Raw genomic sequence first — 15210 nt, forward strand, 5'->3', positions numbered from 1 at the left:
GAATGCAGAGTATCCCAAACCTTGTGAGAAGACGTTCGTGCAAAGCAGAGGAGCATCCTTGCATGAGATTTGAGATCATCAGTCTCAGGATCTCGTCAGAAGAATGGAGCTTCAACCTCTCCTAGCTGCTACAGCCAAAGCTAGGGTGTAAAGTAAGGATTTTTAAACTTTCTCTACAGCCTTTTTGTTTTTTGGTCAGTATTAAACCCAAAACCAAATGTGTAATATTTTGCAGCTTACCAATCATTGTGGTGGCTGCATTCATTTTTTCTTTAAGGCTACCCCCCCCCCCCCCCTTTGCTTTTACCTGGTGATCTGGCCAGTAACACACCTCCTGTATTAGAGTGCCCACATTCTGGATGACTGTACAGCAGACAGCAGCATTGTTACACTGGGGGGAGGTTAGTGCTAAATGTGCTAGAAGATTTATGTACACTAACAAACTGAAGCCAAACTCCAGCTCACCCTTTATAATCAGTTATAGCAAAACATTTTTATTTTTTGGGATAAAGGTTTTTTATGACTAAATAAAAGCTAATCATTCTAAGGACTCCTGCCAGTGTTTAATGGTTTGTCTCATCCCTGTAAAATGACGAAATAAAAGCTAATCATTCTAAGGACTCCTGCCAGTGTTTAATCGTTTGTCTCATCCCTGTAAAATGATACATCTGGAAGAGAGCTTGTTCTTTTGAAAAACAGACTTATTGGCTTGATCACCAGATGAAAATAGAGGAAAGCCTAAAAAAAGAAAAATAACTCGGCCATCATATCCAACATGGTAAGCTGCAATATAATGTACTAATAAAAGTTTGCTTTTGGGTTTATTACTGCTTTAAGAGAAATGCATCATGCGATTTGCATTGGTGGGGGTTCATTATGGAAAATCAATGACTTGGAATATGCATGAAGATCTAACTATTTTTGGTATAACCTGTTGCATGCTTGTTCTAGGTCAGTGGTGGCCAAGCAACTAATATTTTAAAACAGGAGGTTAGCAATGGCAGTTTCTATATTTTTCTTAGTGCACAATTGTTTTCAGGCCTTCAGTCATTGGTAAAATCCTAATGTTGGCCTTCATAGCCCAACTGAAGATTATTCAATGCCCTGAAATGGAATAAACATTTACAGCAGTCACATAAAACACATTTGCTCATCAAAAGACACTGTTTAATGACGCATTGGTCAGGGGATCTTATGGAGGAACCACTGATCCACCAGCACAAAATGAACCTATAGAGCAGCTTGTAGCAATATTCTCTCATTTTTTTTCCCCACAATTAAAAGTAATAAAAAGTCAATAATTGTATTTGTTGTATCAGTACTTATTCTTTTAACTGATAATGTTTTCAATCATAAATTTCATAACAAGCACTGAAGAGCTGAAGTTATTCTAAATTAAAAAAAAAAAAAAAAAAATACACACGCACACACACATACATTAAAGGTTGAATAAATTAAAACAACTGAGAAGAAATCCATGTAACTCAAGGGAGGACTGCACGCTCCATGAATCCATTCTGGAAACTCCCTGGAAATTCTGTCTCAGAAAACCATTGTCATTGACGGCTTTAGTAACTGCGCTGTGCCTAGAAAATGTCAACCACTCATGTTTTAAGGCAGGTTTGGGGGCGTGGGCTCCATGTCAGTCTTCGGCTTCTTGACGCCTGCTTCCAGTTGACTGTGCGCTTTGCGAATGTGTCTGTACAAGTCCCCACTTTGTGTGTAGCTGCGCAAACAGTAACGACATTCATAGGGTCGCTCCCGTGTGTGCACTGTGGCATGCCGGCGGAGTGTATAGGAACAAGAAAATGTTTTACCGCATGTCTTACAAGTGGGCACATCTTCAGGGAAAAGAGGAAAGCCAGGATGTCCTTCAAATTCCTGTAAGTACATGGCCTCTGGGTGCATTGAGGGGGGCAGAAGACCTCCATAGTTTGGGTGGTGGCCACCTGGCACTGCAATCATATGATAAGGCAAATATCCAGATTCCTCCTCTCCTTCCTCCTCCTCTTCATACCCATGTCGTTTAAATGCCCCTACCGCTCTCTCACACTCCTCATCAGATATTACAATGGCTTCTATCTTTACAGATACACCTGGAACTGGTTGACCTTCACTCACAGTAGAACTACATGGACTAGAAGCAGCTGCTGTCTCCATTCCAGGCTGAGTAGTAGTTGTCACTGTCAGTTCAGATTTCGTACATTCCCTTTCTTCTCTTTTCCCCACAGGAGACCCTGGGCTATGTAAAGTATACCTTGATGTACCCGGGAGTGTCAAAACATTGCTGACTAATTCTGAACTCTGCAGAAAGTATCTTGATGGACCAGGAGCAGCTGTGCTGCCTGTTGGCTCTTGAACTTGCAAACTGTATCTGCCACGTGCTTGAGCTCCTTGAATACTGCCCGTTGGCTCCTGCACAGGGTATCTGGAAGTGGCGGGCTGTGATGCAGTGTTCACTGCCACTTCTGGACTCTGTAGGGAATATCTTTGAATGCCTTGCACTGCCACAACACTACCAGTGGGCTCCTGTAAGGGGAATCTGGAACTTCCTGTCACAGCTAATGTAGTTCCAGCTTCTTCCTGGGGTTGCAAAGAATACCTAGTAGTAGGTAATGTTTGACTGCTAGTGCCAGCATTATCCTGCCCTTGATGGGAATATCTGGGAGTACTTTGTGTGCTACCTGCAGGCTCCTGTCTCTTTGGCGAGTTTCTTGAAAGTACTATCTGTCCATTAGAACCTGTATCTTGGCTCTGTGAAGTGAATCTCTGAGCAGGCGATGCAAGTGTACTTTCTACAGCCTCTTGCTGGGGACATCTTATGGCTTCTGACATATGTTCATTTCCGGTCCTCTCCTGCACCTCATATCTCGTGCTACCAGCAGCCTCCTGATTACTAGTTGAGAGCTGTTGCCCCTGACACTTCACACTGCCAGTAACAGGTTCAATACTCACTGTCCCTTCCTGCAATTCAAATTTAGAACTGGCTTCTAGGCCTTGGCCACTTTCATTCATGTTCTGTACTTCAAACCGAGAAACCCCTACTTTTCTCTGCATAATGCCTGACGCTTCAGGTTCCTGATATTTTATACTTCCTGGTAATTTTTGTCCATTTCTTTCTGTCTCCTGCTTCTGATACCTGCTGCTTCCTGCTACTTCCTGCAAGTGATACGTTATACTCCCAGGCATTCTCTGTCCATCCCCTGCTATTTCTGGTCCTTCATATTGCATAATTTTGATATCTTGACCCTCATAGTTTACATCTCTGCCATCATTCTCTACCCCCAGGCAACCAGTTCCTCCTTCTTCTTCTCGGCGAGTGCTATCTGCCTCAGCAGGAGCTCGACCTTGCAGACGTTTTTTGCACACCCTCACAACCTCATCCATGTGCAAATAGCTAGCTGCTGCCAGAACATCTTCAGTGGGAGCCTCCTGAAAACTGAGTCTACCACAGTACATGAAGCTGAGGAGCAAGGAAAAGGCTGGAGCTGTGACAATCTGGCTGTTTAGGGTAAGCTCTCGTGTGTCTGGTCTCTCTCGGCATGACATATGGAAAAAGGGACTACAGGAGGCAAGAATGGAACGATGTGCCAGGAAGCGCGCAGTGCCCACAGATATTTGGCAGTCACAAAGGAAACCCTGCGATTGCTGGTCTCTAAGACTGTGAAGTATGCGGCGACTGTGGTCTGGGAAATCCATGGCTGTAACAAAGAAAACACATGTAAGCATGCGAAGGACAAAAAGGAGCAACACATGAGCAAAGACACTGGGCCTTCAGTAATAAAATGTCAGTGTAGTCATAACACCTAGTCAAATTCTTTGTTTTTGTATTTTTTAAATAAAATAAATAAAAAAGACAAATAGAAACTGATCAGTTTGTATAGGCACACTCACTTTGTTTTCAGACGTTTCTAATTCCCAGCATTCATAGTGTGTATGATATCTTGGACTGCATTGCAATCAGAGCAACCATCCAGTTATGCCGCGTACACACGACTGGACCAGAGTCTGTTCGTTTTGAGCGTGATGACGTATGACCAGACTAGAAAATGAAGTTCAATAGCCAGTAGCTTCCCTTGTGTTGCATTTGGTCCATCGGACCAGCATACAGACGAATGGTTTTCCCGATAGAAATTGATTCCGTCTGAAAGATTTAAAGCATGCTCTATTTCTAGGGCCGTCTGAATTTTTCGAAGAAAACAATCAGAATATCCCACACGATCGGAATATCCGACAGAATGATTCCATCGGACCTTTTCTGACGGAAAGTCCGGACGTGTGTACGCGGCATTAGAGTAGATAATAGTGTGCACAGCTTTCCATCTGCCATGAAAAGATTAAAAACGATATTTCTCATATTTCTTAAGAAAACTTGACATTTAGGGCTAAGTGTGGATGCTAAAACTTTAATGGGGTGTATATGGTTGTGGGGAGGTTGGGTGGGAGCAGAGAAGCAAAGTTTTTGTTTTGTTTTTTATGCAGTGAGAGTGATTTTACTAGCAAAATATGTTTGTCAACATTTTTGTTAATAGTAATTATAAAATAATAATGCAGGTCATGCAAGGGATTAAATGCGGGTTGAATATTGGCTTGTAAAACAATATAATGTGTGATCTGCATTAACGTCTCTGCGTAGTGTCTGAGCATTTTTCCGGTGTTTTTTGTGTGCAGTTTTTTATACAGCATTTATGAGCTTTGGAGTTTTTCTATTATTCAATAGAGAAAACGATCATCTGTTGCATAAGTGGTTGCTAGATTTAAATTTCTTTTTTTATTAATATTATTCATTATTTTTTGTTTTTGTTAGGGTAAGGGATTAGAGTTAAGGCTAGGTTAGGGTTAGGATTAGGGGTTGGGGTTAAGTATAGGATTATGGGTTAATATTTTATTTAGTGTCTTATTATTTCTTTTTTGTTAGGGTGTTAATACTACTACTACTACTAATAAATGAATGTAAAATACACAAAAATAATCAAATAAATGAATACTATGTCATAACAAATACATAAATAATTAACCCCTAAAAATTGTTTTTAGAATAATAAACACCTTAACACAAAATCAATTATTATTTATATTAATCATGCATTTCTTTTTTTCAGGTTAGGGGTTAATTATTACATAATTTGATGATTTTTAGTAATTTGTGTATTTTACATTTATTCATATACTACTTTTTTATTACATTTTTGCATGCATTTGAGCAGAAAATTGTGCCAAAATGCACAAAAGCAAATTGCGCACTTTCATTCATTTCTATGGGAATACAAACGCGCCAAAAATGCACACATATACCCAATCTGAGCTACAAAAAAAGCTCCAGAACTTTTTTGAGCTTCAGGCATTTGGCTTTAGGAGACTTGGAGTGGAGCTGTGGATCAGCTCCATAGAGAAAATATTTATTTTTTTCTTCCCCCCGCGATTTACGAGCTTTGAATGTCAAGCTACAAAATGCTGGAGGTGTGGGGCCTACACAATTGTGTTGATTCTGAGATCATAAAAATAACAATAAAATATAAAATCAAAAAGAGTTCCACCCAAAAATGTAACTTCTGCTTAAAGTACTGGTGACCCCCTGACATGCCACAATTGGAATGTCATTTTTTTGGGGGGGGGGGGGGGGGCGGTACCCAGTTTTGACAAGAACTCAGCTCCCACCTTCTCTCCTGGCATGGCGGCGGAAGGAAGTTCCCCTCTCCCCCCTGCAATCTTCCGTTTTAATTTCTGTTCATCTCCGTTTGTCATCTGCTTACATCTTTTTTTCCTCCAATTCATTTTTTTGACAGATGAAAAACAGGGCTTTGATCTGTTCCAAAAAACAGATGTTGACGGAAGTGGGTGTAAATCCATTTACATCCATTTTTCCATAGAGATGCATTGATGTCTGTCAACAGATGGATGAAAACGGACAAATGGTCCACATGTGTGAAAGGGGCCCAATGCCTTGTACACACGGTTGGACATGCTGACCACAAAATCTGTCGGATTTTTTTCCGATGGATTTTGTCCGAAACCGGTGTTGTATACACACGGTCGGACAAAGTTGTCAGAAAATCGGATCATTCGGAACGAGGTGACGTTCATTGCGTACGACTGGACTACGTAGAGGATAGTAGCCAATAGCTCTGGTCTTGTAATTTGATCTGAGCATGCATGACACTTTGTCCGTCGGAATTCTCTACAAACGATTGGAAAAAGTCTGATCGGATTTTTTTGGCGGAAAAGTTTAGATCCTGCTCTCAATTTTTTTCCGACAGAAAAAGTCAGATAGAGCCCACACATGATCGGATATTCCGACAATATAATCCAATCTGACCTTTTCCGTCGGAATTTCCGACTGTGTGTACAGGGCATTATAATGGTGGACACTGAGTTTCCTGTTTGTAGGTGGGAGGAACCCTCTCTAAGATGATGTCCTGGAAGACGACTTGAGAAATCATGATCCCCTTGTCCAATCACAAAATTAAAAGAGTCAAGTTTTTGAATAGAGGAGGTGTACAGTGAGCACTGTGCTCCAGCCCCTACTGTGAGTTTCAATGCTGGAACTTAAAGCAGAACTAAAGCCTTCTATCCTTCATAGCCAAGAAAGCTGCCATCTTAGCGTCTGTTTGATCTGCAGTTGCCATGGTGTTTTTATTTAATTTTTCTGTAGCCAGCAATGATTTTCTAAAATTCAAATTTCACTTACTTGCAGCCATGGCAACAGACTTCTAGCGGTATTCTGTTCACAGCTTGTGTACAAAATGGCACAAGAAATGTTATCTGCTTGTATGATTACCTTTTTTTCCCCCCAGACTTTTGCGTAAAAGTCATATCCAGTTAATTTTTAAGCTTTTACTTAGAAATTGTCATCTTGCTCATGCGGGCAAAGTGAAGACTTATAACGTTTGCAGAGATACTATCAAACAACCCCCTTATACGCACCTTTCCTGTGCTCCACTGCAGCCCTTTGCTCCTCTGCAGCTGGTGAGAATACCCAGGTCTTCTTGGTATGGGGGACCTGCTCCCCTGTAATATGTCAGAGCCTAGCAGTCACTCACTAGGCCCAAGCACTGAAATAAGTTTGGGGTAGTGATGTCACCCCTGTCCCCTCTTCCTGCCTGGGTTGCTGAAACAGCCCTGGCTGTGGAAGAGAAAGAGAGGGCAGGTAAGGCATGTATATGGAGGTCGGAGGATGCCATTTCTAAAGACAATGTACTTCAAAAAGGGAAAATTATAATAGTTTGGGTCAACGTTAACACTTCGGTTTTAATAGTAGGCAAGTTATTATAGTGATGTTTTAAATGTGCTTTTCATGATTTATATAACACATTTTGAAATATTTATAAACTTTATTTTACAATACAAGATGCAGCCATGACACCGGACACTATCTGCTCTCATGTTCAATGTGTCTGTTCAGCTGAAACACCATATAGAGTTATATGAGTAAAAGGAGGGAGATGGCTGTGTCACTCCTCTGACTCATTTAGCACTTCGCCATGCTCCATTTAACTCTGTAAACAATACCTTTCTTATCAAAGCAATAAAATTAGCTTAGTGAAACTATAAAAAAATGGCCTAGAGCTCCTGTAATATAAAATTATTCATATGCAATACTGTATAAATTATCGGATTTAAAAAAAAAAAAAAAATTCAAAGTTTGGAAATGTATTCTGTATTTATTGTATTTTTTCTTTCAACAAGTGGCCTTTCAGTCAGATCTGTTGGATAGTTGTGTGGGAATATATCCCATTTAGGGCATAGTGGTGTATCTCTCCTGCCCCAGTCAAAGAGATTATTCTACAAAGGACCCATCGAACGCCTGTTAAACAGCTGTGAGAGCTTGTGAGAGGCAGAAAGGGAGGGCACCAGAATTGATTCTAGAGCCATGTCCCCCTGATCACCATTCATTTCTCCAATATCCATTACCCAGCGGGCCCTGCATTTCAGCTTAGCATGGTCTTGGATAGATAGTAGTTCCAGGTAAATATGGGGAATTAAACCTTTACAAGTATTTGACTGGAGGAGTTCGGTCACCAGGGCCAAATTAGATACATTCAAATTGAGGGTGCGTTGCTTTTCCTGCAGCGCATGTCTACACTAAAGGTATTGGTAGAATTGTCTAGGAGATAGCGAGAGTTCGTTACACAACTGGTTGTATGCTTTCAGTGTAGTACCCCCTAATTACCCCAAAAAAGAACCAAATACCCTTCTGCTGCCAAGTTGAAAAACCTATTAATTTACGAAGCTCAGGAGAATTAGGGTTGTGCTATAATCGGGGTAAATTCAAAACGGCCAGCACAATACTTACTGCCTCTTTTAAGGCTTTCCATACCTTTCGAAGGAGAACCGATGTAGGGGAAGAAGTTGGGAAGGCTTGGTAGATCCATCTCCAAATGAGAGCTAGCAAGCAAGTTGGGGGTTAAACAGGCTTATCAGTTTAGCTACAGGGTCTGGGGTGTCATCCTGTCCCCAGCCAGGAAGTGGTTGCATTTGCGATGCCATAAAATATATCTTGGGGTGCGGGACTGCTAAACCCCATCTGTCCTTGCAACACTGCAAAGTGGTTAAGCTGATGTGGGCTTTTTTTTTTCTCCATATAAGATCTTGAAATTGAGAATCTATAAACCACTTGTTAGATATCCACATAGGGGAATTATGGAAGATGTACAAAAGTTGCGGGGCCCAGACCATCTTTATTAAATTGACTCGGCCTACTACTAACAAGGGAAATTTACACCAACTTAACCTTTTTAATTTTTGACTGTCCAGCAAGGGGCCAAGATTTAATTTGAGATAGTGGGAAGGCTCAGGGGAGACCACCACCCCCAGGTATTTAAAAGAATTGGCAACAGCAATTTGATTGGCACAAGTTGGGAGAGGTGCTCCTATTGGGTCAAGGGGCATAAGGATAGATTTGGACCAATTCATTGTATAGCGTGTGGGAATATATCAAATGATACTTTTATTTACAGATTATGTGATCATCAAGGTTTACAGATTATCATGTACTTATGTGATCACAGCAATAACAACAGGGTTAGCAAATAATTTAATTACATATTGCTTGTAATTTTTCTTGACCATGCAGTATGCTGAAACATTGAGTTACAATTATGTGTATTACCAAGCACATTGCAATGGGCATCGGACAGACACACTGTATATGTACTTTGGGGGGTGCTTTTATTCATTCCCATCAAGCCCCCAACACATATACTTTATAAAACAGATGTACTGTATTGTTGTGCATTGGGGCTGGTATTTTTTTGATACATGAATGTTTGAAGAGGAAATTCATGAGCACCGGTACCAAATAGGGGCCCTAAAAAAAGTTCTCAGAGTTTATAGCTGACACACACACACAATGGTCTAAATAACATAGAAGATGAAACAGGGATATCCTTAGCCATGTACCATGTTATTTCAAGTGATTGTAAATAATCACCTTGTAAAACAACCCGCTCAGTTTAAAAAAGAAATGAAAGGTAAAACAATAGAAATAACTTTTTTCCCTTTTTTTATAAGGGAGCGCATACCCTGAGGACAAGTCTGATCATTGGAGGAGAGCAGGCTGAGTTCCCAGCACAGCTAGGGAACTTATCACAGTGTGTTCTCCTGTTATGTGTGGTTAGGTTTTAATAGGAAAGCAGAGGGAGAGCACAGGATACGTTTTTTTTTCATACAAGTACATGGTGCAGCAGGTACATATCGGGGACATGAAATGTTGGGGTTACATACTCTTTAAATATAATAAATATATATATATATATATATATATATATATATATATATATATATATATATACACACAAAATATGCGCTGTCTTATACAAATAGCACATCAGATAATCTGTAGATAAGTGAATGGATAAAATAATATAGTGCAGCGCTGATGAAAAATTAAATAAACAATGAGATTATTTCCAATAAAAATTGATACAATATATAAATGAACAGATAAATATACAACAAATTAAGAGATTGCCCAACAATAATGAAAAATGTAAGCAAACCAACAGTGGTAAAAAAAATATATAATAATAAGTTATTACAACACCAAAAACTGGAATACAATAATCTTCAAAGTGACTTTTCTAATATAAATATTTCACGGTAAGTCAAGCAGCATATTTTGGCCCTCAAATGCTCTCATCCATTTAATATTTATCCCACACAAGGGGCTAATTTTATAGGAGGTTTGAAGGAGAAAAATGTTTTACATTGAAAATACATTTTCCCCTTATATGGGGGATTTCTCACCCCCCCTTTTTTTTTTTATATTTTAATAATTTAGGATTACCCCATGGCTGTTTTCGAATTCATTGATCTTATGGTTGATTTTATGGACTATATATATATATATATATATATATATATATATACACACACACACATACACACACACATTTTGGTAACCTTATATTTAAATATATATTTTTTAGTGGACTAATAGATCCTAGGCTGGGTCCCCTGTAGGATTGTTGTTGCCCCCTTTGGGCAGTTTTCATGGTTATGCATAAATGTTAGAAACGGATTACTGTAAATTATATTTACCACTAGATGGAGATCAAGAGAAAAAACAGTCCATTAGGATTCGGTATTAAATTTAGATTAGGTCCATCAAGAAGGGAGAGTTGAGCATTGCGGTATGAGAATTATATTATGGGTTTCAGATAATGTGTTTTCAAGATGTATTTTATTTAGGGTTTTGCATCTATGGATTATATGGCTTGTATAGGACCCATGATTTAGTAGCCTATACAATAATACACCTATCTTCAATTGTGTGGGGGACAACCAAGCAGAGCAATCCTTCCATTATAAAAAGAAAAAAAAAAAAAGAAAAAAGAAAAGACCGGAAACGGCACTTTAGCACTTCCTGAAGACGTGGCTCTAGTGAAATATACGTAGGAGTGCATAACCAGCACTTTCGGGTCCTGTATGAGGCCACATCCAGCCCAGGATCGAGGCATGGAACGCACACCGGCTAATGTCAGGCGTGGTGGGGTGAATACATCTCTACAATATATACTGGTGTTTTTGAATGGTGTCTCCTGCTTGGTTATTGTACGAGTGAAGTCCCATTAAACTGGAGGAAGACATTGGAGAGTATTCCAAAGTGATAAGAGCCTTTGAGGGCCAAAAAGCACTGCTTGACCTACCTGTAAAAGGGAGTCAGACACCTCTGGTGAGTGTGCATGTACACTTTTGAGCACAAGTGGTGAAGGTGTGGAATATTTCTGTTAGAAGAGTCACTTTGAAGATTATTGTATCACAGTTTTTGGTGTTGGGATTAATACCACATTAGACTCTACACGCTCTATCATTGTTTTTATCACGCTATTTAGTGTACTTGTTTATTTGTAAAGCATGTAAGCGCCATACTTTTACATTTTTGTTTCATTGCAAAAGTGGATTGTTTCAATTAAAGGGGCAGCTGCATGTGCATATATATTAATTATTTTACTGTAACTGGTTGGTTTTTCACAATTTAGGCACCTTAAATTGGTTTGGTATTATTTTTCTAAATTTCACTACGCTAGTAATGTAAGAAGGTGGTCTGGTCTGATGAATTCAAGAATGGTTTCAGGAACAAAATAATGAGGTTGAGGTGTTGACTTGGCCTCCATATTCTCCAGATCTCAATCCACTGAGCATCTGAGAGATGTACTGGAAAAAACAAGGCCAATCCAAGGAGGCCCCACCTCGCAATGTATAGGACTTAAAGTGGTTGTAAACCCTTACAACACACTTTTACCTACAGGTAAGCCTAGATTAAGGCTTACCTGTAGGTCCAAGAAATATCTCCTAAACCTACACGGTTTAGGAGATATTTATCGAAAGACAGGCACCGCTGTCTACGGCGCATGCGCCGTAGATAGCGGCACGCAGGCGCACCGAGCGCGCCGCCGTCAACAGCGATATGCCGCGCGTGGCAGCTCCCGTGCGCATGCGTGGGAGTGACGTCATCGCGGCTTCGGCGAATGACAGCGGCGGAGCGGCGAGACCCACCGAGAAGATGGATGCGCCGGACTACAGGGGACAGCGGTGACATCGCTGGCTCCTGTGTCAGGTAAGTGACACATAATGGACTACTATGCGATGCATAGTAGCCCATTATGCTTTACCTTTGCAGGGAATGAAAGAGGAAGTAAACTCATCAGGGTTTACTTCCTCTTTAACCACTTGCCTGCTGGGCACTTTTACCTCCTTCCTGCCCATGCCAGCTTTCAGCGCCGTCGCACTTTGAATGACACTTGCATGGTCATTTAACACTGTACTCAAATTACATTTTTATCATTTTTTTCACACAAATAGAGCTTTCTTTTGGGGGTTTTTGTTTGGTGGTATTTAACCACTTCAATACCAGGCACTTTCCCCTTCCTGCCCAGAAAATTTTTCAGCGCTGTCCCACTTTGAATGAGAATTGCACAGTCATGCAACACTGCACCCAAACATTTTTATCATTTTGTTCCTACATATAGAGCTTTCTTTTGGTGGTATTTGATTACCACTGTTTTTTTTTTTGCTAAACAAATAAAAAAAGACCAAACATTCTCAAAAAAACGTTTGTTTCCGTTATAAAATGTTGTAAATAAGTACGTTTTCTCCTTCACTGGTGGGCGCTGATGAGGCTGCACTGACGGGCACTAATAGATGGCACTGATGGGCATTCATAAGCAACACTGATGAGGAGGCACTGGCAGGCATTACTGCTGGGCATCGATTGGAACCCCTAATGGGCACTGATTGGCAACCCTCGTGGCCCTCCTCGGTAGGGGCTGCGCTGATAATCAATCAGTGCAGACCCCCCCCCCCTGCTGTCAGGAGAGCAGCCGATCAGCCCTCCTCTACTCGTGTCTCAACAGCACCCTGGTAGTTCAGCCGCAAAGGATGTTGGTACTTGTAGTTCTCACGGTCACAGTACTCTGTGAATGAATGGCGAAGCCTATGCCTTGATCAGTTATAGAGGGCGGTGATGTTGCATAACTCCCAACTGTCCCTGATTTGGAACAAAGTCCCTCTGTCCCTCTTTCCTCCTCATGTGTCCCTCATTTTGGTCTGCTCTATATAACTGTATATAAAATGCACTTTTTAATCTTTCAAAAAGTGTTTTCCGGGCGATAAAACTTTCATCCAGTTTCTAAATTGCTGCATTTGTACATTTCAAAAGCCAATATGAAAAAGGAATAGTAGTGGTAAGAAAAAAAAAAAAAAAAAAGTACTTGTGGGTTTAATCAATCATTTTTTTTTTTATATATAATTCTCCTTTAACCACTTCCCGACCGGCGCACGCTGATGTACGTCGGCAGAATGGCGCGGACAGGCAAATAGGCGTACAGGTACGTCCCTTTAAATTTGCCGCCATGCCATCGTGTGCGCGCGCCGGGCAGGACCTCCGTGAGTCGGATTGCGGGTCCCGTGGACTCGATCGCCGTGGGGTTACCCGCGATCGTCTCACAGGGAGGAAGAACGGGGAGATGCTAATGTAAACAATCATCTCCCCGTTCTGCCTAGTGACAGGGTCACTGATATCTGCTCCCTGTAAATGGGAGCAGAGATCAGTGAAGTGTCATACACAGCCACACCCCCCCACAGTTAGAAACACTCCCCAGGGCTCACTTAACCCCATACACTGCCACCTAGTGGTTAACCCCTTCACTGCCAGTGTCATTTACACAGTGCATTTGTATAGCACTGATTGCTGTATAAATGACAATGGTCCGAAAAATGTGTAAATGTCCGATGTGTCCACGATTACTAGTAAAAACGAAAATAAATATTACTCAAAATGCCATAAAACTATCCCCTATTTTGTAAACGCTATAACTTTTGCGCAAACCAATCAATAAAACGCTTATTGCGATTTTTTTTTTTTTTTTAACCAAGAATATGTAGAAGAATACGGATCAGCCTGAACTGGGGAAAAAATTATTTTTTTTATATATTTATGGGGGATATTTATTATAGCAAAATGTAAAAAAAAAAAAAAAAAAAAATGTGTTTTTTTCAAAATTGACGCTTTTTTTTGTTTATAGTGCAAAAATAAAAACCGCAGGGGTCATCAAATACCACCAAAAGAAAGCTCTATTTGTGGGGAAAAAAAAAAGGATGCCAATTTTGTTTGGGAGCCACGACCGCGCAATTGTCAGTTAAAGTGACGCAGTGACGAATCGCAAAAAGTGGTCTGGTCTTTGGTAGGGATGAGCTCCGGCGTGTTCGCATGCTGCACGTGCAGAGCCCGCCAGGAGGTTGGCGCAGCGCTAATCACAGGCAGTGAGACATTGTCCGATCTCTGCAGCCACGCATCGGGACAATGTCTCGCTGCCTGTGAGTAGCGCAGTGCTGACTTCCTGGCGGGCTCTGCGAACACGCCCGAGCTCGTCCCTGGTCTTTGGCCAGCATAATGGTGCGGGGCTTACGTGGTTAAGGGGGCGTGACAGGGGTGTGTCCTATGCCTACATACATTGGCTAATAAGTATCCCTCGTTACACACACACACCACCTAGTAAGTGTCGTAAGCTCTTACCTTCACCGTCTGGTGGATCTGTGTGTTGGCAGGCTTAGATTGGTAAAGAGGTCACTTTAGATGAGGTCCACGCCACGTTGTCACTTTATTTGGCCCACCATGACCAGCTAGGTGTCGGGGACCAGACACATCTTCTGTATCACTAGGAATAGACACACATTTCATAAGTATAATTCTCAGGAGATGCACACAGTATACAGTTCCAATGTAACATGTATCTAGGACAGAAGAACATCCTGCCTTTCCTATCAGTGTGTTGCAGAAAATGAACAGGCCTGAGGTGAGCTCTGCTGAGTAACTATAAGATATATAGGACAGTAGGAAATGCTCATTGACCTACCCACCCAGTATTAGCTCCACTCCCTTCAGCTCTCCATACTACAGGTACATACTAGGCAAGCCAGCATCTTCACCAAGCCTGCCCCACTGCCTAGGCATACAATCCAGGTGACATTATTAGTAATAATACGGTATAGCAATGGGAGTCACGTGACCCTCCCCTCTGTCGTTCACCTGCACAAAGCGAGCCGTGTTGAAGCCGCCTCTGCTACAGCCTGATTGGAGGCTGCGTGACCTATCACCTCTACGCTGGTTGGTCGGTAGTAAAGGTGATGGGCACCAAGCCCAGCCAATTAAAAACGCCCACTTTATTCCTGTTTTAGTAGACGCCGTTTGCTGGTTCCAGGGTGTTCGGT

General features: G+C 41.3%; 1 protein-coding gene across 3 annotated transcripts; it reads right to left on the reverse strand.

Annotated features, from left to right (window-relative positions):
* Positions 1 to 1145: 1145 nt before the first annotated feature.
* ZBTB3 (zinc finger and BTB domain containing 3) lies at positions 1146 to 15175 on the reverse strand. Of its 3 annotated transcripts, none has more exons than XM_077455821.1 (3): positions 15029 to 15175; positions 14516 to 14657; positions 1146 to 3701 (listed from the first exon to the last, which is right to left on the reverse strand). In XM_077455821.1, the coding sequence occupies exon 3, from the start codon at positions 3697 to 3699 to the stop codon at positions 1612 to 1614; it is 2088 nt and encodes a 695-aa protein (XP_077311947.1). In that variant the 5' UTR covers positions 3700 to 3701; positions 14516 to 14657; positions 15029 to 15175; the 3' UTR covers positions 1146 to 1611. The 3 variants fall into 3 exon arrangements, with proteins under 3 accessions (XP_077311947.1, XP_077311948.1, XP_077311949.1); XM_077455822.1 differs by lacking the exon at positions 15029 to 15175 and adding an exon at positions 14860 to 15022; XM_077455823.1 differs by lacking the exon at positions 15029 to 15175 and adding an exon at positions 14856 to 15022.
* Between the last annotated feature and the right edge of the window lie 35 nt (positions 15176 to 15210).

This window comes from Lithobates pipiens, unplaced genomic scaffold (assembly GCF_037356315.1).
Source record: "Lithobates pipiens isolate NorthernLeopardFrog02 unplaced genomic scaffold, aLitPip1_a1.2 Scaffold_10, whole genome shotgun sequence".
NCBI classification, from domain to species: Eukaryota; Metazoa; Chordata; class Amphibia; order Anura; family Ranidae; genus Lithobates; species Lithobates pipiens.

What these genes read in the sequence shown, in the direction of transcription:
- ZBTB3 (XM_077455821.1), bottom strand. Translation starts at nt 3,699, where the DNA reads ATGGATTTCCCAGACCACAGTCGCCGCATACTTCACAGTCTTAGAGAC.